The sequence below is a fragment of the Ascaphus truei genome, chromosome 5, assembly GCF_040206685.1.
Source record: "Ascaphus truei isolate aAscTru1 chromosome 5, aAscTru1.hap1, whole genome shotgun sequence".
NCBI classification, from domain to species: domain Eukaryota; kingdom Metazoa; phylum Chordata; class Amphibia; order Anura; family Ascaphidae; genus Ascaphus; species Ascaphus truei.
Window position 1 is genome coordinate 95,703,655 of NC_134487.1, and position 10,962 is coordinate 95,714,616.

The 10,962-nt window shown below is 40.6% G+C and overlaps 1 protein-coding gene across 1 annotated transcript in view; it reads right to left on the minus strand.

Annotated features, from left to right (window-relative positions):
* Positions 1-9,469, minus strand: part of TBC1D15 (TBC1 domain family member 15) — a 69,493-nt gene extending 60,024 nt beyond the window's left edge. Inside the window, exons 1-3 of the mRNA XM_075600231.1 lie at positions 9,334-9,469; positions 1,094-1,192; positions 546-620 (exon numbers count right to left, since the gene is read on the minus strand). Coding sequence (XP_075456346.1) covers positions 546-620; positions 1,094-1,192; positions 9,334-9,357 — 198 coding nt within the window. The 5' untranslated portion in view covers positions 9,358-9,469. The remainder of the gene's footprint in view (positions 1-545; positions 621-1,093; positions 1,193-9,333) is intronic.
* Positions 9,470-10,962: the final 1,493 nt, after the last annotated feature.

The following is a 10,962-nucleotide window of genomic DNA, read 5'->3' on the forward strand; positions in this document are numbered from 1 at the left end:
ATTGTATTATTTTATTCTATGACCAACAATGCTGACTAGTCCAATTACCCTAGAGTTTAATTACAACCAGTATGCAGATTTATTTTAAATATAAACAAATTAAACTCTCCTAGTAACTCAGCAGCTAATTCTTATCTCAAAATGATATAAAAACACACGTATTTGTAACTGCTATTTCTCTTTCGCAGCACTTTGATGTTGTATAACTATGTAACACACGCATCATTTTTCTGTACATTGCTTTGCACAGTTTTTGGATGTATGTCATCTTTAAAATTACATTTTGCCTATTTATCATGTGAAGACAATGTTTTGTGACTTAAAATGATGTATACGTCTCAAAAGTAATTTAGCAACTACATTTTTTTTAATTTAATTATATCACATTCACACAATCGAATTGGGAATTTCAACTATAAAAATCAAACATTTTTACGAATACATGCCCTGCCTCTAATGCTTGTAGGGCAGGTTTAAATCCCACTTTAGTCAACTTCAGAAGTTCTGAACTCAGTACAACATAGATTTTGGAACTAAATACATACCTTCACAGCACAAAGAATATTTGATGAATCCAAAGTTTCTTCCAGAGGTCTCCAGTCTACTATGGCTTCAACATCCTGAAAAGCAAGCAAAGTATAATCTAACGGTTGGATGTGAAGTTTTCAACTTGCATTTTGAACCTCCACCATGCTCGTAATTTTAACCAGACGATAACTGTAATGCTGCTCTAAAAAGTGAACTAAGCTAAACAATGAAATGCAACCTACTGGCACATTTCCATGAATACAAGATCTCAGACTGATAGGACTTTTGTATTGTTGTTTAAGATACTTCACAGCAAAAGGACCAATAACTTTGAATAAAGATACTTTTTTTAAGTGAAGTGTGTATACAGGTCAATAAAATTCACAACTTCTTGTGCAATAATGAGAAATTAATAAAATAAATTACAAAACAAATTAATAGAAGTTAAGCAAATGCAAACATTTAAATTATAAGTAAGGGCTATGTGGAGGTTAAACTTCTTTTGAATGTGTAGCTTCTAAGAAAAACTGCAATTGCAAATAAAAAAAATGTAATTCAATAATACCTTTTCTATCACACGTAGTGTTCCAGGAATTAAACTGTCTGGCTTTTCAATTCTTCCACAAGATGAATGTATGAACACCCCTTCCTGCTCATAGACTACCTGTAAGTCAAAAGATAATGTTCCATTACCAAAGCAATCAACATACCAGTACATTTACATCCTAGGGCCTCGTTCAGACAGGCTGCGATGCGACGTGCGCGCACGTTAGTCACTCTGTTTTTCTGTGGGACTTTTCAAACTAAAAACGACGCCCGGCGGCGAAGTACAGCGTTGACGCGGCTGCACTTGGAGACAACTGAAGTTGTAATTTCACGCAGCAGCCGTGTCACGTGTATTTCGCCAATCACAAACACTTTGTTTCATTTTTAAATTTTTTTTATTAATGTCCCGCCTCCAATCGCGTCATTTGTCTGCTGGGGATGAGCCCACATAGCCCAGCAGAGAGAGGCGCAAACGCGGATGTGCGGTAGTGTAGCAGCCTGTCTGAGCTCAGACTAAGGGCCGTTCTATACTGTGTGCGGTCGTGCACGTGCCGCATGCTTTTCGTGTGTATGCTGTGAGAGAAGGTAATGTGTGTGTGTGTTTGTGTCTGAATATGTGTGTCTAGAGATTGTGAATTATGTATGAAATAATATTTTTTAAATTAAAAAAGTTGTAATAAAAATATTTTTTATTTATTTAACTTTGACACACACGCACACGCACACGCACACACTACAGCGCTGGTAGCAGCGCAAAATCATTCATTTCTTCATCTTCTCCCTCGTCGGTCCACTTCAAGCTCCCTGCCATGCGCGTGGCACCATTATAAAATGGCCGACTCACCTCAACCAACTAAAACTGCCGCATAGCATGCGCCCGCACTATATATCCAGCCTAATGCTTTGTGCTACTGCTAGCACAACTCTAAGCAGAGATTATTTCCTATCGTTTATGCTAATATTTGTTGAACCCTGTACTACCCACAGTAAAGCGTGTAAAGTACATGTAAAGCGTGTATACAAGGTTGGTGGTATAAACAATATATACATGGATGCTCACTATTCTATTCTTAATAAAGCTAATGGTTAATGTCAAATAGCGTTTGAGAATTACAGTTAGATGCACAGCCATCAAATGCACTTCTTGCAATTACTTCTTCCCTCAGTTTGCTATTGAAAGGAGCCCTTACGTCTTATTTTCTATATTTTAACCAGATGTTAAACTGGCAGCATTCTTTTTTACCCATTTCACCAGCTATGGGTGCATTAAAAATGATAATAGAGCTCTAAATCATTACAATGGACTATTCAAAAGTAGTAGACTTGAAAAGCAAAAGGCCCATACAATATGTGACACTCGTCACTTCTTTGCTCCACACATCCTCTTGGCACTCGGGTCATCTTTCCCCTCCCACGCCTTCCCCGGTACATTACTCTTCCCACAACTTCCTCCTGACTTCTGGCAGAAGCCGTATTCACAATGCTGTGAAGCTGCCGTCCCCATGCTGGCGAAGAGTTCAGCTGCTGAGTAAAATCTTCCCCAGCACATGGGAGACTGCATCACAGCATATCCAATAGGGGCTATAGTGAAAACAGATCCCCTGGTAGACAAATAGGCCACAAGGGTCATATAAGCCTAATGGACTTTGTGGCTAACAGACTATTTGCACTTGCCCCCTTAATAACCGTTTACAAAGGGTCAGCACAACACCATGATGGGCACTGGGTTTAGACTTCAACTGGAGGCAGATTTCAAAAGTTACTCTGTGCAACTTCTAGCAACACCACCATACGGATTAGATAGCTATTTTATGGGTTTAATGTATAAATTGCAGTATAAGCCAGACAGAAAACCACACATCCCTCATCGCAAAAAGCAACGATTACTGACATTTTCCAGTTGACCACAAGGTGGTGGCCTGGGATTTTGGATACGTTTTTTTACACAAACACTGAACACCACAGTAATAGCAGATTTGTAATAACTGCATGCAATTTCATTTGCACACTCATGGTTCAAGAGGCACAGTATAGTATACTGCATGAGATAAAGGACTAGCGAGGAGAGGAGCAAGTTGGTAATAGCATAATATGACATCTTTAGCTGGTACAGAGAGCTGCTAGGGCACAGGCCTTGTGAGTCTAGCTATAATTGAACATAGATGGCCATTGTTGCTACCTCACATCACTATCTGGCAGGAAGTTGGAGTGCAATTTGACATTTTATAATAAAGAACAATTCATATCTAGAAGAGAAGTTCAAATTGCCCACTGCATAGCAGGTGACAGCAAGTTCCCTTCTCCAGTTACTTTCACCGAAGTTACAAGAAATTACCCCAGTACAATGAATACCAAAAGGATGGAGTAATGTTCACAAGCAACTGAAACAATCTTCCCCATTTCCCTTAGTTTCCAGCCACTTAAAATGAGCCATTGTCACTTTTGTTTTCCGTTTTGGTTAATGTCTAGATTAGAAAATAAATTCAGGTGTAGACCTGCAACACATTTTCCCTAATTATATTGAAACTTTGCAGAAAGAGAATTGTTTTGTAGCATCTGAATAAACACTTAAGGCTGCGGCCCCACTAGCGCTGAGCGAGCGGTGCTTGGCGAGGTGACTATATACTGTATATATATATATATATATATATATATATATATATATATATATATATATATATATATATATATATATATATATATATATATATATACATATATATACATACATACATATACACATATATATATATATATACACACAAGTCCCCGCTTACGCAATGCGCGGGCACACGCGATGCGCTTAAGTAAATAAAAAATTTATGCTTACCCGCTCGCTCAATATTCTGCAATGCCGCCCCTCCCTCCCTCCCCCCCCTCCCCCCCGGCGCAGACGCAGAACACCCGCCATGCATGCTTTGAGCGCCAGCGCGTGCGGGGCCGCAGCCTTAGGCAGCTACCTGTTATCGAGTCATACAAATGATGCCCTGCGCCATGAGGAGATTCATGAAGGTCAGTAACATTTCCTGGAGAGAGACTGAGGATACATTTCTCATAGCTACTACCAGTCCACTAATCAAATCTTCTCATGAAATTAAACCTGGTGTATATATCTCTCTCCCACGACCAAAATGTGCTAGACCCCCCTTTATCATAACTTTTCATTATGAACGGGTTGTAAATCAGCTTTTTGAGTTGAGTAACTAATTATTTTCAAGATCATTCTTTCTCCAAAGAAAAGGGGAAAATTCTCTAGTATCGAATTTATATAGTATTTTCTCCTGCAATATGCAAATACTGTACAGCATAAAATCTTTTAACTACTCTATATCCTGTAACGTTTGACAACTTGCGTACTGTAATTCATTGGTATAATATACATATCTCAATCTAATTAGCTATAAATCCCTTTGTAGTCTATGATTTCAAAAAGGGGTGGACAACCCCAGAAGAGAGCAAAAGATGTACAAGTTTTCCTCAGAAAATACAAAACCACACGATAAAATAGCGTGTATGGTTGCCTAAAGAGGCAACTGATCATGTATGACTCGCTGCTTCAGCCCTGCTATTATCCAGAGCCAATCGGTGCGAGCCGCGCTCATCTCCCCGTCATCAAGGGTGCAGGATGAGCTTACAGCAACGCAAAACAGAACAGGGATGTGTGAGTAATAGATACACATTGACATTACTGCTCCCACACTAGTTACATAATTGTATTTGTAATTGTTTTTTTTGGTTTTTTTTAAATATATGTACTATGGGGATGGTTCCCAAAACATTATTACATTGAACACTCCCTGCTACAAAACATGTATTCTGCTAGCACTCAATTTGAAAATTGTTTCGTCTGCTTATCGGACTATTGCTAATAATAAAAAAAATGTTTGATTGATCCCAGGTAATATAGGGCCCCGAGCTCATGCAGCCAACACACGCTTACTAAGGCCACATACTGCACCTCAGTGTGTGCAGACAGCAGGGCTGGTATAGCGGTCAATTACTGAGGGGGCTACCAAAGTCACACCCCGAAAAGTACCACAGCTGTGGATGCAAAGCATTGTGAGGAGCAATGTTGAACGCTCCTGCTGAAATTGACAGCTACACCACCCAAGGTGCAGTTTTGGACCTTACCAAGAGCGCAGTCCCCACACTGTTGAGCCGCTATACTACCTGGTATCCAAAATTACATATATTTTGGGTAAACCTCTTGGAGACACCTCACAACCTCCTTTAGGAATCACTGTACAATGGCATGAAAAGACACTTAGGCCTAGGACATAGTAAAATCAGCGTCGCTGAGGTGGGCTGAACAGATGCACAAATCCCCTGCATCTGTAATCAGCGCGGCTATAGTTCCTCCCTCCGCATGCTTGCTGATGCGTGCGGAGGCTGAGAAAATCAGAAGAGACAGGCAGGTTTTAAATTTTGCCGCTTGGGGGAGAGGATGAGCGGTCACGTGACCGCTCCCATCCAATGGGGCTGCATCTGGCATTTTTACTACTGTGTCAGAGCCACCAGACAGAGTAGAGGCAGCACAGAGGGGGGGGGGGGAGTGTGTGTGTGAGTGTGAGTGTGAGTATATATATATATATATATATATATATATATATATATATATATATATATATATATATATATATATATATATATATATATATATATATATATAAAATGTGTTGTATGTGTATGTACATATTTATCAAAGTTGCACAATGTTAATAAATAATTTATTCTCACGTTTTTGTTTTATTTTTAAAATATTATATAGTATACACACACACACACACACACACACACACACACAGGTTCCCTAGTGACACACAAACACACAGACCACTTCAAAGTGACACACACACCCAATCACACACACACTGACAGCTACCAAATGACACACACACACACACACAGTGATACCCGCCTCCCAAGCGCGCTTGCTGTCTCCTCTGCCAGGACAGCAAAAAGCTCCTGGTAGAGCGAGCAGCAGCAGCAGCAAGCAAGAGCGAGGAGCAGCACCAAAGTCTTTACTATGTCCCAGGCCTTACATTTCTGTAACTGAGCAGCTTGATCAGTCTGAATTAAATAAATGCATCCCCATGAAAATGTATGAATACTTGCAGTACCCGTGGAGAAACACATGGATGATTTTAGAAAAAACATATCTTTAACAAAATTGTAGAATATGATTGGGACTGCATCTATTTTTCGTTTCTATATAGGTAAACAATGTGGATATCAATCTGTTCCGAAACTGACAACTTTGATCTACAAGTGAGTTTCACAATGTCAGGTGAAAAGTTTCAGTTTGAATATTCTGTAGATATCAGGCCAGATAGACCAGTTTCCTGAGGCATTCAACTGTTACATTTCATAATAGAATGTCCTTCACATAGCAATCTGATTACTTTGGCAGTTTGCCTTCTCCCCAAGGTGTGTCAAAAGAAAGTTCGCAAAAGGAATTCTGCCTAAAATGTCACAACAGAGACACAGAAATAGAGGTTGAACTGCGCAAAAAGGTCCCTGCTGCCAAACCAGCCCTGAAAGCAGTGGTCAAGACCAGTTCAGCAAGAACATTACAGTTTCAACACTGGTCTTGCTAGTAGAGATCCCTATAAATCGGATTACAGGCTCTCACAACTGGAAAACAGTCCAGAAAACAGATTTCACTCTTGATAATATAGTGATATCATCAATAAGATGCTGTATGCAGACACCGTTTTATCCACATTGTAACAGTTATCAACTTCTATTATAGCCAGTAAAAGTAGTACAGTTCTGAGCATTTGAAAAATCTGTTTGGGCCACACATCACCAAAAATAGCAATAAATTAGAAACACCTTACGGAAACCTCAATGATAACACATAGGAGCTGAACCTTAACCTGTTAGGAGACCATTGCATTTATCCATTCTAAAGCACCTAAAACTGTTGTGAAGACTCAGCACCACAAAAGTGGTATTGAGTGATTCTAAGGCCGAGTCCATGGTGCAGGCGCAAACCTGTCAGCTGAGTGATCTGTGGACTACAGATCCTCACGATGGGGAGGCGTGGCTGATGTCATGAAGCTGGTTCGCTACATTAGGTGAACCGCTCATGTGACCAGGCCGTCGCGAGACAAAGTAAAAAACACACCTTTGTCTCATGAAAAACCAGCCATGCCGACGCGCGTGTACGCACTGTGGATGTTACCATAGACCGCAATGTGTTTGATCGCGCTCAGCATGGACTAACAGTTTTTGTAAACCTTCAGCATGAGCAAGGTTAAACAGTGTGTGCACATGTACAATATATAGGCATATTACAAGACTTCCATTCAAAAGATAAAAAAAAAAAAAAAATATATGGAACAAGAAGTCGAAGACTAGGTCTACCTTGGCCAGCAAAGAACAATGGACAAGAAACTTTTTGAATTAAATCAATATGAGAATGAAGATGGAATGGAGCGCATTCGGAAGACAATATTTCAATTGAGCCTTTAACTGTGCCTTAAGAGGAAAATTTTCAACCAGTGTATTCAACCAGTAGGCCAGATATAAGGAAAGAGGAAATGACCATCATTGGACAAAAAATGTCCTGGACTGGAATCCAAGAGAGATTAAAAGAGTAAGATAACCATAAGCAAGATGGGAGGATTAAAATCAGAAAAATGTGTTGGAGCAAAGTGAAGAGGCGCATTTTGCAACCGCAGTGCATAGAAGATCCTTTGGGAGGCCTTCATGCAGCAGTTAATTGATAAGGGTTGATATATTTAAACGAATATATTTATTGCTGTGGAAATCTGGACCTCAGTGTGGAGTAATGTCATTTAAAAAGTGTCAATCCATGCCATTTTTTACATTGATTAAAGCAGGGGGTCTCTGGACCTAGACCCCATTAATTTCAGCTTTGGGACCTACTGCTTCCGGAGATACCTCCATAGGCGTGCAGGTAACCACTGCCCTTGGCTAGAAGGGTTCACGATATGGTGGAGTTCCAAAGCTCCACCAAAGCACTGTGGGCCAATAGGAAGCGATGATGTCATCAGGTTCGACTTCCTATTAGCCCATGTGACGCAGGAGCTTTAAGCTCCACCTAGCTCCGCCAGAGCAACTACAGGCACTCCCGACAGAGGTAGCTCAGGAAGCAGGAGCCCCCTGCTTCAACCCCGGTTGCATGAATACAAATGTATGCAACTGTTCGGAACACTTAGCGGTGGCCTAAACCGAAACAGAGACCGAAGTTTCATGAGTCATTACTGACAAGTGAACTCTCTTCCCATGAGTGCTAAAGGCCATGTCTTTACATACTGCGCTATATGAATGCACACACAGCTGTCTCCTGCACATACAAATACACAATGCAATTCCATCCCTATATACCAATAGGGACCACATAGTATCTACACACACTTAGTTATGCAACACCCTCTTACATTTCCACACCTATCACATCCTCTCCATACACACCTTTTGTAAAGCGCTGCATAAATTTATATTTACATACACACACACACACACACACACACACACACACACACGGACCATTTAACATCTAGTCATAAAACGCATACTGCACAGGGGGGAAGGGATAAGCTTCAATCACGGATCACATTCCAAGATGCACTGTTTTAAAGTAAAAACCCTTTTTTAGCTTCATTCATTGTAACACTGCCGGAAGAGATCAGTGTATCCCGAAAGCTCGCACAAATAAAAGCATTTAGCCACAGAATGGTATTGTCTATTCATTTTTGATTATTAAGCTCAGCTAACACAGTACAGATATCCATACATACATATATTTTTATAATCAAGTCCATTACATTTGACACGGGGAGTCTTGTGTCGACACTCCTCAAATCACACAAACAGGGACGCAAGAAAAAGAAGTGTCTTTGATTCAATTTTAATTAAAAATGAGCTTTGATACACAGACCTAAATAAAAGCACAATGCATGAGATAGTACACACACAAATATCCATAGCTATGTATACACATGCCTGAATTTGGTGTTTGTGTAAAAAAACAAACAAACACAAACAAAAAAATATATATATATACTGTACACACGTATGTTTATATAACTATTTAACACGCACGAGTGTGTGCATAATTTTATATATACATACAAACTGCCATCAACCTTATGTACACACAATCAAACAACCCTTGACGTGTACATACTCCCCCCTCCCCACACCACAGCCGCGGGGCCCCGTCCCCCAGCCGGGCGGCCCGACCCGCTGACGTGTCCCTCCGTGCCGCCTAACTCCTGTTTCCGTTACCTTTCCGGGGCCAGGAGCCGCCATCTTGCCTACGAGTGTTTATGATGACGTCGCGATCCTCGCGTGTCCAACGAAAACACAGGCTTTCAGCTCGCGCATGCGCACGAGGCGTCACTCCAGTCGCAGGATGCGTCAGTGAAGGCGCGTGACAGTGAATGAGTCAGCCTGTGTTTATATGAGGGAGGCAGAGCTTGTCTGAGACAGTGCGGCCTCTGTACTCAGGGCAGTGAGACAGAATGCATATTATTATTATTATTAAGGCTCAAAGTGTATCAATTTCTCCTCTATAAGAACCCTAACTGCCAAGTGGGCGATCTCTCTTATTTGTCTCTGACTGTCCGTGTTAGGACAGGTCACACTATGTTTTGATGCGTGCTGTCAGTAGTCCTGTTTATTTTCCGGGTAGGAAAGTCCCATGCATTTGATGTAACCTGGGAATCCGCGGTATACGAATATGATGCATAGTTGTTTGCTGGCAGCAAGTAATGGGAACATTTTATGAATTGTGATTTTTCTTAGAAAAGACGAATTTGCCCAATATGTTAGGGCATTTTGAGTTTGGTTTAAAAGGGATTGACACTAATTTAAAAGGGATTGACACTATGATCATACCTGCCAACATTTGAAAGCTCTGATTAGATCTATATATCTTAAATTAGCAGGCATTAGAAATAGAACACGTTTTTAGCCCGAGAGGGTAGAACAAATGTTTCACTTTTTATAATTGTGGGATTATATTTGGTATAAAGCAGAAGACCACAATAATGGCAGCTTAGTTTCGTATATAATGCTAGCATGTTTTGTAGCATCATTGAAATGGTTCTCAAGCTGTTTCATAGACCGTCAGAATCCATTACTTTTGTGGTAGTCTTCATGAATTAAGTATAAATAGCCGTGTTAGTCCAGTTGCGATAGTGCAGAATAAATGAGTCCTTCAGTATTAGGTGATACCTTTTTTATTTGTATTAACAAATTTAGGGTTGCCAGGTGCCCAGTATTGAACTGAACTGTCCTTACTTGGGCACAGTTCAGTAAAAAATGAGAGGTAATACTGGGCATGTATATGTCCGGTATTACCTCTCTGGACATTTATTTATTTGTAAAATGTTTTACCAGGAAGTAATACATTGACAGTTACCTCTCGTTTTTAAGTATGTCCTGGGCATAGAGTTAAGATGACAAATAATACATGGTTACAAATACAGTTACATAAGTGAACAGGGTATACATTATATACAAGACACAGTTAAAGATAATATATATAATAGGTGTATATAACAGTTACAGACCAGGTTAAAATGTGAGGCAGCTTTAGCTTTGAAAGAACTTAAACTGGTGGTGGCTGTGAGAGTGTCCGGTAGGTTGTTCCAGTTTTGGGGTGCACGGTAAGGGAAGGAGGAGTGGCCGGATACTTTGTTGAGCCTTGGGACCATGAACAGTCTTTTGGAGTCAGATCTCAGATGATAAGTGCTGCATGTGGTAGGGGTGAGGAGCTTGTTGGACATAGTAACCTGAATGACTTGGGGGTGGGGGGGGGGAGGGCAGGATTTCCCAGAGCAGGACTGTTGCTAGGGGGCTGGGCAGCTTCCTCCATCCTGATTGGCTGCTGCTGGGTATTTCAGCCAATGA